The sequence below is a fragment of the Polyodon spathula genome, chromosome 1 (genome assembly GCF_017654505.1).
Source record: "Polyodon spathula isolate WHYD16114869_AA chromosome 1, ASM1765450v1, whole genome shotgun sequence".
Lineage (NCBI taxonomy): Eukaryota > Metazoa > Chordata > Actinopteri > Acipenseriformes > Polyodontidae > Polyodon > Polyodon spathula.
In genome coordinates, this window is record NC_054534.1 from 64,917,721 (window position 1) to 64,936,020 (window position 18,300).

Genomic DNA, 18,300 nt, shown 5'->3' on the forward strand with positions numbered 1-18,300 from the left:
GTGGAACTGCTGAATTTACAGTCTGCCTTCTATTACTGGGAGTTACTTGGCGATGGCGTGTTTTTTATGTTGTTGTAAAAATAATCAATCTTGGCACTGGTTTTATACATTAACGTTAACATGAAGTACCAAATATTCTTTTGCTTGGGGTGTAATGCTTGTCCATTTATTAACAATAACAAAAATATTTATGTAACGTAAGCAACATTATGCCCACACAAACACCTTAGTACCCGAGTAATTTATTTATTTATTTATTTTTACTTACTTTTTTCCAAAGAAGAGTCGGTTTGAGAAATCGTTACCATTAAGTAGTATTTAAAGTATATGCCATATAAAATGTTGTGTCGACCACTAGATAATAGCTATTTTACAAACAAATTAAATGTGCATGATTTTAATAATAACACTACCAAATCCAAAACATATTAGATGAGCAATACAGAAGACTATTAAAAAAAAAGACTTGCAGATTAATGTTGGTATATATGAAAAACATATATTACACACATAAAAAAACTACCTATGGATAACACATGACGATTATTGACATGATATTTTTAAATAAACGGTCACAAACTAATTAATACTTGAATATTAAAACGTTATTATTTTTCAGCGTGAGTTTGGTCACATGTGAAAATAGGCAATTCTATGTTGCTGTCAGAGAGTGTTATATAGGATGTTGGCAGCATTTAAATTGTGTGTGGAAAAAGCTACTGTGTTCGTACTGCCTGCCACTTGGATGGTGATGACGCTATCACGAGCCTGGATGAAACCCGATTCCAATAAGTGAGATCCAGGGATTTTGAGAAACAAGAAAGGACAAGATGGCTGGCTTTGGCCTGAGAAATGTTTCTTCAGTTTTAATTTGTGAAATATTCTCCGCAATTTATTGGGAAGACTTGGAACAGTGAAAATATATGTAGTTTTGTTACACTGGGTAATACTGAAAGGGACAAGTTTGATGTGTTGCGGAAGTGTGGTTGTAGGTGTTTAATTTTAAAGTTGCTTTTTTTCGTTTCGTTGCTATGACGATGTAGGATTCAGTGTAGCCTACTGTGAAGAGACGTTCAGTTTTTGTTTTGTTTTGTTTTGTTTAAATGTAGCGTTTGTGTAATTTGATCTGCATGCGAGGTAATATACTTTGGTTAAAAGTTTTTACCAAACTAAAAAAAGGAGTTTTGTTCAATTATTTTGGGTAAAGAAAAGCACTGCAGCTGTCACTGTAAGAAATATATAATAAACAGGAAACGCAAAGAAAGTAATTGATACTTTAGTAGCTGCAATTTTTTTAAATTAGATTTTCAGTTTTACATAACATGTTAATCTGTTTACTGTGTGAAGATTTCTAATTAAAGAAGGACAACATACTGCATGTTAAGCTAAAAATCAAAGTAAATAAATGCAACGTTCCGTGCATTAACGGGTGCGATGAGCTCAAGTCGTGTAAGACCTCAGCAGCGGGAGCCACTGCCTGGTCAAAACTCCTCGGGCGCAGTTGGTCCGAGATTGGGCACTAGACAAGACCCAAACGATCGCGGGATGGATATAGAAATGGTTCACCACCCAAACCGTGGTCCAGAGAGCACCACCGGCACACCTCCTTCTTCTTCCTGCTCCAGACAGGCCTGGAGCCGAGTAAATCCTGGGTTTGAGCCCGAGGAAGAAATACTGGAGGCGGGCTGGCCTCCTGCGAGCCCTGGGAGAAGGTCGGTGTCCACATCATCCAGCAGTACAAGCAGCGGGAGTATAGGTTATATCAGAGGTGGTGGTACACGGGGACATACGGGTCTGTGCCCGACCCCCACTGTGGAAATACTGGACCACCAAGACAGACCTGAGCACAGTGAATGCGGGAGAAGGATGTTGCAGAAACTAAGAGGTAAGTATTGATTAGACTTAGTCTTCCTTTGGGGGGGGGTTATGTACCAGTCAAAAAAAAATTGTGTCTGAGGTGTTATTTATAGGACAGTCTTTTAGTGCCCACACAACAGGACTGGGGTGGAGGCAAATACTTTATCCCAAGGTTACCCATAGTGCCAGTTTTGATGGTGGGTAAGAAGTGATAGGGTACAGTCCTTGGCTGGACTGAGAAGAGTGTAATTGCAGAGATGGTAAGTTTTCCAGTTGTAATAACTGCTGCAATTGATATTTTTGAAATTGATGTAGCCATTTATTTCTTATAAGCTGCATAAAATTACACATTGTGTCCAAAAGTATTTCAGACAAATACAGTGCAGTGCAAAAGTATTCAGACCCTTCCTATGGTGTCCCATTTTGTGAAATTACAAAATGATTAATATTTTATTCATAACTTTGAATGCTCAAACTGAAGACTTCTAAGGGTAAGAAGTTACAGTGTCAGCAAAAACTAAAGAGAAAAAACTGAAATATGTTGATTGCATAAGTATTTAGACCCGTCAACTGAGTATTTGGTGGAAGCACCTTTGGCAGCAATTATTGCTTGGTGCAATTTGTAACCATTCTTCTTGGCAGATTTTCTCACACTCTGTTAAGTTGCTTGGGGATCGCTTAGTTTTCAAGACTTTCCACAGACTTTCCACAGATTCTCAATAGGATTCAAGTCAGGACTTTGACTGGGCCACTTGTTGACTGAGATGCGCTGTATTGGGTCTGTGCCAAACATAACGCTTGGCATTTAGACCAAAGAGTTCCAATTTGGTCTCATCTGACCACAACACCTTTTGTCACGTTTTTGCAGGATCACTCAGGTGCTTTGTTGCAAACTCCATTCAGGCTTTAAGATGGCTTATTTTTAGTAATGGCTTCCTTCTTGCCACCCTGCCATACAGGCTACTTTTTTTTGAAGTGTTCTGGATATTGTTGACTGATGCACATTTTCTCCCATCTCAGCCATTGAACTCTGTAGCTCTTTCAAAGTTGTCGTTGGCCTCACAGTGGCATCCCTCACCAGTTTCCTCCTTGCCCGGCTGCGCAATTTGGAGGGGCGGCCTGATCTAGATAGTGTCTGGTTGGTACAACACACCTGCCATTTCTTGATGATTGAGTAGACTGTGCTCACAGGGCTATTCAGAGACACTGAAATTTTTTTATACCCTTCTCCTGATCTGTACTTTTCAGTGACTTTATCTCTGACTTACTTTGAAATCTCCTTGGTCTTCATGGTTTAATCTTTACTTGAAATTCACTGCCTGACCAAGGAACTCCACAGAGACAGGTGTTTTTATTCTGAAATCATGAGAACCACTAATATTGCACATAGACAGAGGCCATTCAACTAATTGTGTGGCTCGTTAAGGTAATTTTGTGCACCTGAATTAATTTAAGTTTGCCACAGCAAAGGGTTTGAATACTTATGCAATTATGACCTTTCCATTTTTATTTTATATTAATTTACTTCTTTCTTTTTGTTTTTGTTTTGAATGTGTGGAGTAGGTTGTATAAAACATATTAATTCCTACTTCAAAGTGTCATGACTGCAAGCTTTAAAGCAACAAAATGTGAAAACTGAGAGGGTCTGAATACTTTTGCAAGGCACTGTAACTCTTTCAGTGAATAACACAATTCCTAAGATGCCAGTTTTTGTGGTAGCATAGCAGGTGCTTTACATACAGTATGCGATGCACAGTACTATATATGTTTTCTGTAATAGGTGAAGATGCCAAAGAGGGGTGTTCTTTATCTACAGGCGATGTTTATACTTGAAGCTTCATGAAGTAGTTTGACTTGGTTTAATATTACTAATGTTAATTTGCAGTCCTGTGGGGAACAAGGTTGATGGAGAATAGCAGTGCAAGCAGAGAAAAATACCTGAAGAATTTACTGCGGGAGCTGATTACTTACATCGTTTTCCTTGTGATACTGTGTATTTGTAAGTATCCCGCTATGTTGAGCTTGTGAAAAGTGTGGGGTGAATTGCACAGCTGACTAAAGTGCTCTGTTTATTCACAGTGTACATGCCCCTCTCCTGGGATTCAGAATTTATCTCTTCCACCATCTGTACCCATCCATTCATTGTATTCTGAGAAGATGTCTGAAAAGGTGATAATTGATGGCATACAATGAATGATTTGTGATATGGACATGGTGGGGTTGTTCAGCTGATCTAAACTGTAGCAGATGTATGTTTAGACCCCTGTGTTTTTTTAAATAGCATGAAATAAAACTAAGTGCAACCTATAAAACGACATACAACTAAATTAAAATATAAAAATACAAAATAAAGCGAAAAGTCACTATAAAGCCAACATTGAATGGTATTTTTAATTTGTGAGGTTTGTACAAAAACTACTTTTAAATAAATATACTTGAACCCGTAGTTGTCTAGGCTCAGCCGTTTAACGGAAGCTCTAAGCAGTGTTGCCAACTTTTCAGATCTGAAAGTTGCCAGATCGGCCTCAGAAAGTTAATATTTTAAAGCAAAAGTCGCCAAACAATCTTAATACATAGACACACCAACAACTACACAGAGTAATGCAGTGGTGGAGTCCTGAATCTAGAAGTACCGGAACGAAGAGAGAGCGTGTCGATGTCACACGGAAATGGTTCCCCTGGACTAAATTTCATAGATCAGCCTATGAAAAAATGAAAAATAAAGTTTATACGTTTCTCCTGAATTTCTGGACAACTGTTTAATCCACTGGAGCTATCCACTCAAGCACCAGTGGATAATATGTTGAAGTAATGTATTGTGAATGTGCCACTGCTGAGGGAAGTGGAAATACATTATGTTTGTGTTGTGGTACATGAAACTTGGCGACAGTGTGAAAGATGCAGTTCAGAATAATGTTGACGGCTCTGTAGATATTATTGACGTGCTGTTTGGGCTCAGGTGCCAGACTGCCAGCTTATCCAGTGCTCTGATTTTTTTGTCTCATGTACCCTGTGGTTTGCGTTGACTGTGAATGTTGTTTTTTTTTTCAAAGTATTCACTGATTGTAAGTGACAGATGACAAAACATGAAAAAAGAAGATGTAGAGTCCTGTTGTGTGCTTGCGTTTAATTCTTAATTTGAATGTTTGTGCTTGATTAGAGCTCCTTAAGAATTCATAATAAAATATCCTAATTTTCTTTCAGTAACCTGCATTTTGAGTTAATGCTGAATTGTACAACATTATGAAATAAGCCATTTGTTGTGTTTGTTGATTTAATGTCCTTCATGCTGATTTGCAGTAATAATTTTTGTATTTTTATTTTATCTTATTGTATTTTTATAGAGGGCATGGGCAGTATTTATTGTAAATAGGCAGTTTATTAAAAATATTTAGGCGACTTTACATACATTACTGTTACTGTCACTGATGAGAAATTGTGGTAACTAAATTATTGTTCTGCTCTAGGTCTGTTTGTCAAAATAATAATAATAATAATAATAATAATAATAATAATAATAATAATAATGATCATGTTTAATATGTATATAGTTAAAACATGATGTATACTGTAATAAAACTAAATAAAACAACATTTTTAGTGGATACAACAAAATAAAATGAAATTTGTGAAAAATAAAACAAAAAAAAATTTCACAGGGCTTTAGGTATGTTCATTGATTACAGCATGCCCATGCCCCCTTACTAGGAATATTATAATGTTAATGTAATGAATACAGAATTTTACCAGTATTAGGAATGAGAACAGAATAGTGCATTGGATAGGAATTCCTTTTCTGTATATTAATGAGATGTACTGAATCTCTGTCTTTCAGAACCTTGTATCTCCACTGTATCAACAATTTAAAAGCCACAAATATTTACTTACCATGTTTTAAAAAAAAAAAAAAAATCTACCAAACTAAGTATTTTCATAGATTCAAGTATGGGTCTCAACTTAAAAAGGCAGGTAGCAGTATGCATAGAAGACCCGGATCATGTTGCTTTAGAAAGCTGCAGTGCAGTAAATTTGTCTTGCACAAGGGCAGGTACTGCGCATTTCTTATAAATGTGCAAATACATACCAAATTAGAGTGCTGTTTAGCAGGCTGGCAAGCGGATTGTTACTATTCTGGTATGTCCTTTCATGGTTACAGATGATTTGTATTGAAAGTAAGAGAGACAGTTTAATATTAAGAACCATATTTGTGTTTTTAAGTTTACACTACACTGTACTTTGGTAACGTATGCCTCTTTCTGTGTAATTTATGTGTGATCTTGGGGACATGCTTTTTACTGTACAAAGTGTCTTTTTAGGTATTTAAAGAATGCTTCTCCTCTCCAGTCAACCTCATGCAGTGTATATGCATTCTGGAAACAAAAGTAAATATTAACAAACCAGTGAACTGTTTAACTTGGGCAGTGGGTATTGAGTAGAAAATTATCTTTATTTGTATCTACTGGCCAAAGGAAAGCCAGTGTTGTTGATCATTGAGAACCGTGTTGCACAGCATATCACAGGGTACAAAGTTCAACTGTTAATATTATGAAATCCACACCACCCTAATATCTATCTGGTGAATACAATTAAAAATCAGCAGTGTAGCTTTTGCTGTTGTTTGAAAAGCACCCTTTTGTTTATGGTGCATGATATATGATGGGACACACTCTCAGCTAATTACAGTTTAGAATTATTTTTGTTTATTTTTTCCAAATTAAATAAAATTAAAATAAAAAATGGACCATAGCTTTTCTTCAGATTCCAAGTGAATATTGTGTTGGTTGCAGAGCTGCGTGTATTTATCTTTTCACTGCTTTTTCAAAATTTGATACTGTAAATAAAGCTTGTTTTGGGAAAAACTTTTTTTTTTCTTTCTGCCCTTTTGCGCCACTGCACAATATATGTATTTTCTTCAATGCTGCAAACCAAACTTTATAATAGAGAAATTACAAATGAACTGCGAGATACACTACCATATACTGTTTGCATATTACACATTTCAATGAGATTCTATATACTGTAACTCCTTCACAAGTCTCAGTGTTTTGAGTTGGGTTCAAGCTACTTTTGACTCCCACTGAAAGCTATAGGGTTGCAGTATGGCACCTAACTGCTGGGATTTTGAAAGTGCTGGGGTTTTTTTGTATCTGTTTATTTATTGTATTTTTTTTTTTTTTTATTTTTTTTTTTTTTTTTTTTTTTCAATGTCTTGCAGTGACATATGGGATGGTGAGCTCCAGCATGTATTATTACACAAAGGTCATGTCACAGCTGTTCCTGGACACTCCACTATCAAATGACGAGAAGACAAATTTCAAAACTTTGGCTAATATGGGTGACTTCTGGAAGGTACTGGCTGTTTCAGATCTGTGAGGTTCTGCTATTTTGCAGGTCTGCTTCCTGAGAGCAGCAGGAGGAAGTGACACGTGCAGACAATGGCTTTCCAAATTAACCCTTCCTGCTCTCCTAGTGACTGAGACCAACTATGTGATGGTGTTCTTGGATTAGTATGTGGGACATTTCACAGCTTTGCAAAACAGGCTCCAAAGAAGGTTTTTGCCATGCACGTGTTAACTAGAAAGCAAATATAAAACAGTACAGTAGTAAAGCTATGAAAGTCTTTGAAATGTGAAAAAAGAGGTGTTTTTTTGTGTGGAAAAAGCTGAAAGTTTATTGTAGACCAGTGGTTCCCAACCTTTTTCAATGTAGGGACCACCTTGGTGTTTGGATTTTTCCCATGGACCACTTGTCACACAATTTTTCATAACAGCATTTTGAAGCTAATTTGTGTGTGTCTATGCAAGGCTGTAGTCAGCTATGAGGCACCCGAGTATGGGCCTTGGTTAAAATCATACAGTAATGTTTATTTAGGCCTTTTACACGTTGCTTTGCCACAGATTAAAACATATCCCTCGTTGTGTGCGCACATTAATTCCCAAGTCCCGCTGATATCTCTGGGCTGTTCAAAGTCTTTACTGTCATTGCAGACTACAGTGACACTGATTCTATAAAAGTGCAAGTACCTCCTGATTTTTCATGGATCGCTATGGCCCTGATATGTATAAGTATATGTAGAAAGTAAAGTATGTATGTAACCTACCTAAAATTATGAGATTCCTAGGCTTGAATCTTCGCTACCAGTGCATAAAAGAATGTTGTCATTTTACATTTTGAAAGTTGCTGATGGCAAATTTCCGATTTCTTTTGTTTAAATTTTTTTTTTCACATTCTGAATGCTTTGTAGATGAGTGGCATCCCAATTTTGCAGGTTTAAGAGTTTTGTTTGATAAAAGCTCCTGACAAACAATGCATGGGGCTTGGGTCGTCTTTGGATCTAGTAAATGTAAATACCAGTGCTGGTCCCCACAACCGTTGCCTCGCGTAGCAAATTAATCTATCCATTTCTAACACAACTCATTGCATTCACTGAGTCGCCAATAACTATTGCACACCTGTAATAAATGAAAACAGGTAAAGGGGAAAATGCAGACTATATACATGGCTTATAATTATATATAATGTGGTTAACCCTTTAAGGACCAAGTGTTCTTCAGTGTTTGTTTTTTGGCTGTAGTTGACTCTCTTCCAATACAAATTCGTATAATTCAATTTTTTACAATAGCATTTTGGAATTGGTGTCCTTTTTTCCGAACACTCTGGGGAACATTATAAAGTAATTCTGAAACCTTATAAACTTTCGCTTTTTTTTTTTTCAACATGTTTTTTTTTCTCGTTTTAGTTGTTTTATTGTCATGTATTCTGCTTAGAGATACATGTATAAGAACATGTTATTCTGTAACCTGAGGGACCTTACAATAATTCCTGAAAGTTTTATTGAGACTTATTGATGTTTGGAGAAATAACAAGACATTTGTTTTCACCTGAGTGATTGGAACGATCTAATACACATTAATTCTCAGGGTATTTCTAAGCAATAATGGACACTACTCTCGATTATTTTCTCAAAACAAATATTTATGAATAAAATAATAGTTCCATTCATTCCGTTATTATCAGTAATAAGGAAAAAAAAACATACCTGACAAATTTTGCTCATGAAATAGTGTCTTCTTATATCCACTCATTTCTTGATATTTATAAATGTTTATAAAAGCACAAGACAGAATAATGTTCTAATATAAGTCAAATACATCCGATTTACAGGGCTTTCAGTTTTTTTCTTAGCTGTAAACAAGTTCTTGTGACATTTTGTTTCTCTGTGCTGTTGAAAATGACGTCTCAGTGTTGTCAAATGAAAAAACAATGCATTAACAAGCTGTACTGCAAATTATGGTGGCGCAGAATGTGCCCAGAATGACACTTCAGTATGGTCATGTTTACATGATCACGGGCTGTCTGTTGTGTTGCTTGCAGACCACCTGGAGTCTACTCACAGACCACAGGTTGGAAACCACTGTTGTAGACCAGACAAACCCTGTTTAAAAAAGCAAACACAATTGAATTTTTAAAAATTACATTTATGAGGAGGGAAAAAGCCTCAACATCAAACTCTGTTGCTCATTGTGCTCTCCTTCCAGTTCGCAGAAGGCCCATTACTGGGTGGCCTGTATTGGGATGCCTGGTATAATAACAAAACCCTACCAGAGAACCAGAGTTTCATCTACTATGAGAACCTGCTTCTGGGTGTACCTCGCTTAAGACAGCTAAAAGTGAGGAACGAGTCGTGTGCAATCCATGAAGACTTGAGGGACGAAATCCAGGATTGTTACAACATGTATTCACTGGGAAATGAGGACACCTCTCCGTTTGGTCTTTTAAGTGGAACTGCGTGAGTACCAGTTTTTAGGACTGGAAAAAAATATATAAATCTGACCTGTTTGAACTGTTACAAAAGATTGCACTGTATATTGTAAGCTGTATCATGTACTATGTTTCCTGTAATTGTTGAAGCATTGTGGAAAAATTAGTATTTATGTTACAAGAAGTCATTTACTGTGCTTAGCTGCTTGAAGCTGTTGCTGATTGTGAGGGGTAGCAGTGGTAAGACTAACAGAACACACATCTTTTGAAATGGTCTTAAACAAACCTGAATAATTGTATGTACAGTAGGATGGCGATAACAATTTATCACCAGCCAATCGCAATGCTTATATTCCCTTGAATTTATTAATCTGATTAACCTACAAATTAAAAAGCTAAAACCTTTTTTTTTTTTTTTTTTTTAACAGCTGGACTTATGCTAAAGAAGAGGATTTGAATGGAAGCCGTCACTGGGGTCTGATCACTACCTATAGTGGTGGGGGTTACTATCTGGACCTCTCACGGACCAGAGAGAAAACGGCTGCAAAAGTGAAAACGCTTAAAGAGAACCTGTGGCTGGACAGAGGAACCCGCGTGGTGTTCATTGATTTCTCGGTTTACAATGCCAATATCAATCTCTTTTGTGTTGTCAGGTAGAGTGTATATTAGAAGTAAGAATTTTGTACTGTTTTGTGCATGAGTGCGTTCTTGAACAAAGAAAGGGTGGCAATAAAGTCAATAATAAAGCCACATTCTTAAATAGCTACTGATCTGATACTGTGTTCTAGTTGTGATGTTTTTAAAATATCTGTGGTATACCAAGGGAGGCATATGCTTTTAAAGAGACATTAAGGTGCTGTACATTAACAATCTTCAATATGAATAGACCCTTCCCTCTCTAGTGTGTCATAGTGGTTTTGGTCAGGATTCATACGTAATTTCACATGCATCTTTTTTTAATAGGATGGTGGTGGAGTTTCCTGCCACTGGTGGCACTGTTACCTCTTGGCAGTTTCAGACTGTGAAACTGATCCGCTACGTATCCAACTTTGACTACTTTATAGCTGCCTGTGAGATCGTTTTCTGTCTTTTTATCCTCTACTATGTGGTGGAGGAGATCCTGGAAATACGCATTCATAGACTCCATTACTTCAGGAGCCTCTGGAACTGCCTGGACGTTCTTATCATTGTGGTAAGTGGTGTAGCTGCAGTCAGACCACGTGACCTACAGAACAGGTATCCGGATCCAGAGGTCATATTTAGCGTTGTATTTGGGATGTAATAAATTGATATTTAAAAAGACTAGTGAAGAACCAGAAGAGTCTCAGCACAATAACAAGGGGGGGCCAGTAAAATGTTAACAAAGCACCACTTTAACATGAATATATGTAATGTGTGAATGGTTTTAAAGAAACGCACTGAAAAAGGGCTGGTTAAATAGATATTGAAACTTCAAATGTTAAGCAAAATGTAAATGTTAAATATATGTATGTTTTTTTACAGCTTTCTGTTGCGGCTATTGTTATTAATATATACCGGACATCAACTGTCAAGGCTGTTCTGAAGTTCCTTTTGGAAAATCAGGAGACTTTCCCAAACTTCGAGCAGCTTGCCTCCTTGCAGACCCAGTTCAATAACCTAGCAGCAGTGATTGTGTTCTTTTCATGGGTTAAGGTATGTATTTGGCTTTGCTGCCTAATACATACTTGCACAGTGCTGTTCAAATTGTAGTTACTTTGTATAAGTACCTCTATGGGAACACTGTGAACAAACTTTTGCAATTTCATTGCAACTGAAGTAGACCAAATTCCATATGCAGAAGAGAAAAACTATCAAAAATCCACCTCAAAGTCTTTATTGTAATTGGTGTTTAATCAATTTTACTATTTTAATTTACCATGCTGTTTCTATACTTGGTCATACTGTAGATGCATGGTCTTCTGTATTAATCCAAATTAGAAATTGCGTTCTAACAGTAAAACATGAAATTTAAATGAAATATTAACGACAAATATATATATATATAATATTATTTTATATATCTAGATATATAATATATATTATAATAGATATATATATATATATCTTATTTTATCTTCTTCCATTTCCAGGTGTCACAGCTCTTTAAATTTATTAACTTTAACAAAACAATGAGTCAGTTATCTTCCACCATGTCTCGTTGTGCCAAGGATGTCATTGGCTTTGCCATCATGTTCTTCATCATATTCTTGGCTTATGCCCAGCTGGCATATCTTGTGTTTGGAACCCAAGTAAATGACTTCAGTACATTCCAGGCCTGCATGTAAGTAGCTGTAACAGATAACAGAGTTGCCTAGAGACTCCCGGGATAAGTTTTTACATGAAACTGTTTTTATATCTTAGCTGACATTCTATATTGGCAGTATTTTTACCAGGTATCATTTAAGACTCACTTTACGCAGCGATTAAAGCCTTGTTAATTTATTTAGACACACCTGAGCTTAATTAGACACACACCACTCCTGACAGTTTTACAATTTAAAGGGTTTTAAATTATTTCCTGTTTTTGTGTTGGCATGTACCCGTTGATGTTACAATAATGTTAAGTCATGTAAGGTTCTAAATGACATGGTATAAAATGATTGCTCCTCTTTTCTTGTTCTGTATTTCAGATTCACTCAGTTCCGCATTATTCTAGGTGATTTTGATTTTGCTGAAATTGAAGAAGCAAATAGAATTTTGGGTCCAATTTACTTCACAACATTTGTCTTCTTCATTTTCTTCATTCTTCTGGTGAGCATTTCATTTTTCATCCACCTGTTTTAAATACACACCTCCGCACATTTGCTCTTTTATCTTTTAAGTGTTGTTGTTGTTTTTTCAGCTATCCTTGTTTTGAGATTCTGTGGGATACTGCAAAAGTAATACAGCATTTGTGTAACAGGTCTCAATAAAAATATATTAAAATCTCTTTTTTTTTTTGCAGAATATGTTTTTGGCCATTATTAATGACACCTACTCAGAAGTAAAAGCTGACATGGCCCAACAGAAATCAGAAATGGAACTTGCTGATCTTATTAAAAAGGTATTTAGGGCACAAAATGTTGACAACCACTATACTTTTTTTTTGTCATGAAGCTGCTTATAAAATAAACTTTAAGTAATTTTAGTAACTTGGATATAGGGTTTTAATTAAACAGCTTTCTGTTCTGTAAAAATAAATAAATACACAATAGAATAAATAACCTTGAGCTTACATTATCCAATCAATCTACTGTGATAATAATAATAATTATAATAATAATAATAATAATTATTATTATTATTATTATTATTATTATTATTATTATTATTATTATTATTATTATTTAAGCTGTGCTTCTAAGTGGAAATGCAGGTTCTTATTATTTCAGTTGAAGCGATTTGGGAGGTTTGATTCCTGTGTACTGTTGTTCAATAGGGATGTAACAAGGCCATGGTTAAACTCCGGCTGAAGAAAACCACAGTTGATGACATTTCGGAGAGCCTTCGTCAGGCGGGAGGAAAGCTCAACTTTGATGAACTGCGCCAGGATCTTAAAGGGTTTGTGCAGAGTGATGTTCATAAGGCTTGTGCATGCACTGCTTGGAACTTCACTCAGTAAATTTACAGAATAACTGCCTTGGGATGACTTATTGTAAGTGCAGTACAAACTGTTGTATAAGTCAATTATCCAGGCATTTTTGCTGAGAGGGGGCAGCGATTAATACGCCAGTGCAACGTATGCACCGGTGTGTCTAATATTAAACTGGGATGACTACAGCCACGGTTATTATGGCTCACACAAACTTAACTGTCAACAACCCCATTCATTTTTTCAGGATCTGCGGCATTCAGGTCATGTTGCTAGGTAGAAACACTGAACCACTGTTCAAATTAAAAGTTTTCATTTGTTACTTTCAATACCCTTAGTCATTTTGAATGTTAAATGTAAGCTTTCAGACTCTTGATTGACCTCCTCTCGACCCAGAGGTGTGTAGGTGGAGGACAAAAAATTAGTGGTTAAAGTTACCAAACTTCGGAATATGAAAATGTCACAGCTATACTGCTTCACTGTTAACACAATAGCTGTCAGTCTCTCTGAATTTCCTTAGTGCCACCCTCCCGAGCCATTGATTTGTCAGACTGAACCCGCCCTTGGGATCCATTGTAAACAGTTATTGGTTAGAAAGCCGAGTAAACTTATCAATCCTTCCCTTCATTGTAACTGCAATGCAGTAATAATGCAGGTGTCTGTCTTTGAGACTGGATAAAGTAAGACAATTAAAGATGGCGAAAGAAAATCAAGCTGAAAGAGAAGGAACGTGTTTATGGCCCGATGTAGAAAACATTTTCTTTGAATAGAGTACAGTACTTTGAATGACTTTAATTACAGGGGAGGCCAATTCTGGTCCTGGGGGGCCAGTGTCCCTTCTGGTTTTTGTTCCAACTGTACACTAAATTAACGAATTGGACCAATTAAGCTTCTAATAAGCACTTAATTGGTCCAATTAAATAATTTAGTGTACAGTTGGAACAAAAACAACACTGTAAAATTATTAATGGAATAAAATATTGCAAACAAGGGTTATTGCAAAACTAAACCTGTGTATCTTTATTTATCAGTCTTGAGCATGTAGGAAAAAGTATTTTTAAAAACAAGAAATGTGTGTTTCCTAAAACTGAACAGTCAAAAAGGAGGGAGCGACTTTAACAACAGTGCAACCTATACCACATTTTTTACAGTAGTTTTAAAAAAAATGTATCAAATATATAACTACTAGTATACAGTAGATAACTTTACTGTTCTGCTGCTTTGAGTGGTGGAGTCATCTTTCTTATATAAAACGGTGTACCTTCTGTAGTTGAGAGAGTAGGATAATTGCTCATCTATTTTATTTTACAGTTCTCTCCCAGCAATTTATAGGATTTACACACTAATGTTTACGACAATGCTCTTTATTATTAACTTCTTAGGAATTACCATTTATTTTATTCAGTAGTAAAGCTGTGATAGACTGGTTGGTTTAATAGGCTTTTTAATAACTTGAAATTAATCAGAAGAATTTAGACAATATTATAGTTTCCTTGGATAAATAAATCGACTCATTCAATAACTGTTTCTACAGTATATGCAAATTACTGTATCATTTTTTGTACATCATCATAATGTATCAGGAATGAGAAATACAAAAAAGTGTTAAGACGTGTTTGTTTGTTTGTGTAATGTGCAGAAAAGGCCACACAGATGCTGAGATTGAAGCCATTTTTGCTAAATATGATCAAGATGGAGATCAAGAGCTGACGGAACATGAGCACCAACAAATGAGAGATGACTTGGAGAAGGAGCGGGTGAGTACTGTCCACTTGCATGTGTTATTTACTCCTCACTGTACATTGTGTTGTACTTCTTGAACATAAAATAACTTTTAAATGTGACTGGTTGATCAATACACATTCATCGTTGTATTTATTGATTTATTTGTTTGTTTTTAAGTGAGACAATATCTTATCATGTTGCCACCTAAACTTTATAAACAGCTTTCTACTCATAAAGAGTGAAAGAAAGTGAGCTGGGTAGTGAAAGTTGTATGACTCGTTAAATCAGGCCTGACTACCTCCCTGCCCTGTGCATGCTGCAGGAGGATCTGGACCTGGAAAGAAGCTCATTGCCCCGGCCGGTCAGTGGACGCAGCTTTCCCCGCAGCCTGGACGACTCCGAGGAGGATGATGATGAGGACAGCGGCCACAGCTCCCGCAGGAGAGGCAGCAGCTCCAGTGGAGTCTCCTATGAGGAATTCCAGGTGTAAGTTCAGCTTCAGTTCTACTGCAACTTGTCAACGGGTACAATGCTTTATTTGTGAATAAATTTGTGAAGCGCCTTTTTTTCCTTGTACAAATTAAATTAACTTGAACACAAAACACTTAATGTTGGACTGTGCTTTAGCAATGTGCAATTATGACATTTGTTTATTAGAAAGTTAGTGCTTGAAACAGAAAAGACATAAATATATCTTCCTGCTTTCATCCTCCTCATTAGGCTGGTTAGACGTGTGGATCGTATGGAGCATTCGATCGGAAGTATTGTGTCCAAAATAGATGCTGTGATTGTAAAGCTTGAAGCAATGGAGCGAGCCAAACTGAAGAGGAGGGATGTGCTTGGCAGACTTCTGGATGGGGTCATTGAAGTAAGCTTGTGTCACAACATGAAAAGAAAGCCTGTACCTTTTGTCTTGCTATCCCCCACCAGAACATAAGAATGTCACACTTTACAGTTTTATATATATGCAGAAAACTTAATTTATTTGTCATGAAATTTAGTTGACATTCTTTAACACAAGTTATTGAGAGTATATAAGGAGAAGCCTGCTCATCTATGTCAATTTTTACATTCATGCATGGGATATTGAAAATAGATATATTTTTTAATTGAAAATATTCATTTCCCCCCCCCCATTGCTTTATATGGGGAAAAATGCCATCCTCCGGCAGTCACCATGCATTTGCATCTTCCATATCTCCCCATATAAAGACTATAAGCCTTAAGGGTTAAGAGAACTGCTTTTCCAAATGGGATAAAACTTGGTTACGACATTCTTTACCACAAATTATTGAGTATCATAAACTAAGGATACATGCTGTATGTGACACATCTGCATAGAAGATGATCAGTATGTTATGGTGATCTGCTTTGTCAGAGCTGTAACTTTGTATTTGCAGACGTGGCAGGATTTACTGTATGTTGCCCACATACTTGTTGCAGGATCACCCTGAAAACAAGTGTTTGCCATCTGTCACTGAAATATATTATTATTATTATTATTATTATTATTATTATTATTATTATTATTATTATTAATTAATAGCATGCCATCTCAAGTTACCAAAGTTAAATAGAGACTTAGAAATGAAGTTTCATGTGTCGGTATCGAACACTTTTACGCCTGTCACAGCTTATTGCAAATTACTGTCACACTTCAGAGTTTTAGGTATATCTAGAGTATTGCACCACTTACTCAGTTTTGGTAAAGCCTCTGCGTCCGTCTGTTTTAAGTCACACTTACATTTTTACATATACTTTTTATCTAGTGAAGTGCTTATCCAATTGTGAAGAAACTCACTAATGACATTCTTAAGCATGTGTGACGAAGTGCCCACCCCTGTGTGTATTTTCTGTTTTATGTTGCGTGTGGTGTGTTAAATATTGGTGTATAGTCATTTGTACACGGGATATAAACGGGTCTGTGTAACACGAGTGTTTAAAATGTATATTTGTATTTAGGCACGAGAATTGCACAGCACTTCACGTGCAAGTAAAATGTAGTATGTGAGCACGGGGAATTGCACTTTATTAATTCACGTGCAGTTGTACCAAGACCCCAATTGAATGATTGATTAGAGGTCTCGGTACAGCTGCATAAAAGCAGCATGTTTTCATATACTCAGGGTTGTGTGTTCGGTGAGAACGGGATGGGAGACGGAGGTAATAATTGTGATCATAAATAATTGAAGTAAAATATCTGCTCACCGTGTTTTGTTTGTCTGTTTATTTTGGCGAATGTGCCATGTCCTGTTTTTGTTTGTTGCAACCGTTTATTTTCTGTGTCTTTTCATTCATTAAATGCTGAGCGAGACCATTCGCTCAGCTCCACCAAACACCACCTCTATGTCGTTTTATTTCCTGCTTCTGGTCTGACGTCACCCACTCCGGACGTCTTTGTGACAGTGTTATTGAGAGTTTACTAATTTGGGGGTATATCTGTGTTAACAGTCATGGTGGGGGGGTGTACATGTCACTGATACACTTGTTGTATTTGCAGGACTGCGAATACTTGTAGCTTGATAGAATAAAGCCTGTTGATGCTGGTGTGCAAGTCTTTTGGTCCTTATTCCCTTTCTTTGGGGCTTTTTAACAGTAACGCAGTCTACTACCAGAACTAATCAAATCTCCATCCCTGGTTTTGTGTTTATTTGTTTTTTTTCTCAGGACGAGCGACTGGGGCGTGACAATGAGATCCACCGGGAGCAGATGGAACGACTGGTACGAGAGGAGCTGGAGCGCTGGGAGTCTGACGACACTGTGTCCCAGATGAGCCACCGTCTGGGGACCCCGCTGGGTGGGAATGGACAACCTCGTTCGCGCAGCTCCCGGCCCTCCTCCTCGCAGTCTACAGATGGTCTGGAGGGAGGAGAAAATGCGGGCAGCCATGTGTAACCTTGCAACCCAACAAGGACCTCAAGGGGGTGCTGCTGAATTAATTTGCAGTGAGCCGGTGAGAGTGGCAAAAAGAAGGGATATAAAAAGGGTAAAACTCCTGTAAGCTTTACCGTGGAAATCAGAAAAATTAACAGGCGGTGTGCAATTAAGGTAGACATATTTTGCTGTGCAGTTGCACCCAGCAAAGGCACAGAACACGATAACAATGCAGACTGGCAAAGGCGGAAATTAAAAATTATGGTTCATTAGGCTCATGAATATGCTTACAGTGAGAACAAAACAAAGTTTCAATTTTAGTTGACTAGCAAGTATTTCCTTTTTCCTTTTCATTATGTAAATTTCACCACTGCTTTTGTTTTTGTTTTTTATTATTTTGGTTCTCACTCTCCAAGCTGATGCAGAACCCACTTTTTTTAGGAAGGAATTCAGTGTTCTATTTTTTTTTTAACCTGTTGTTTTTTAGGGAC

At 36.8% G+C, this 18,300-nt stretch overlaps 1 protein-coding gene across 1 annotated transcript; it reads left to right on the forward strand.

Moving 5' to 3' along the window:
- Positions 1-745: 745 nt before the first annotated feature.
- Positions 746-18,240, forward strand: LOC121320878 (polycystin-2-like). The gene is made up of 15 exons (XM_041259629.1): positions 746-1,885; positions 3,743-3,856; positions 7,073-7,206; positions 9,396-9,646; positions 10,047-10,271; positions 10,582-10,810; positions 11,122-11,292; positions 11,739-11,920; positions 12,270-12,390; positions 12,584-12,682; positions 13,058-13,179; positions 14,850-14,967; positions 15,258-15,421; positions 15,656-15,803; positions 17,603-18,240. The coding sequence occupies exons 1-15, from the start codon at positions 1,435-1,437 to the stop codon at positions 17,828-17,830; spliced, it is 2,757 nt and encodes a 918-aa protein (XP_041115563.1). The 5' UTR covers positions 746-1,434; the 3' UTR covers positions 17,831-18,240.
- Positions 18,241-18,300: the final 60 nt, after the last annotated feature.

Coding starts and splice junctions, on each gene's coding strand:
- LOC121320878 (XM_041259629.1), top strand. CDS start 1,435: ATGAGCTCAAGTCGTGTAAGACCTCAGCAGCGGGAGCCACTGCCTGGT. Junction 13,180..14,849: donor CTGCGCCAGGATCTTAAAGG/GTTTGTGCAGAG, acceptor TGTAATGTGCAG/AAAAGGCCACACAGATGCTG. Junction 15,422..15,655: donor TCCTATGAGGAATTCCAGGT/GTAAGTTCAGCT, acceptor CCTCCTCATTAG/GCTGGTTAGACGTGTGGATC.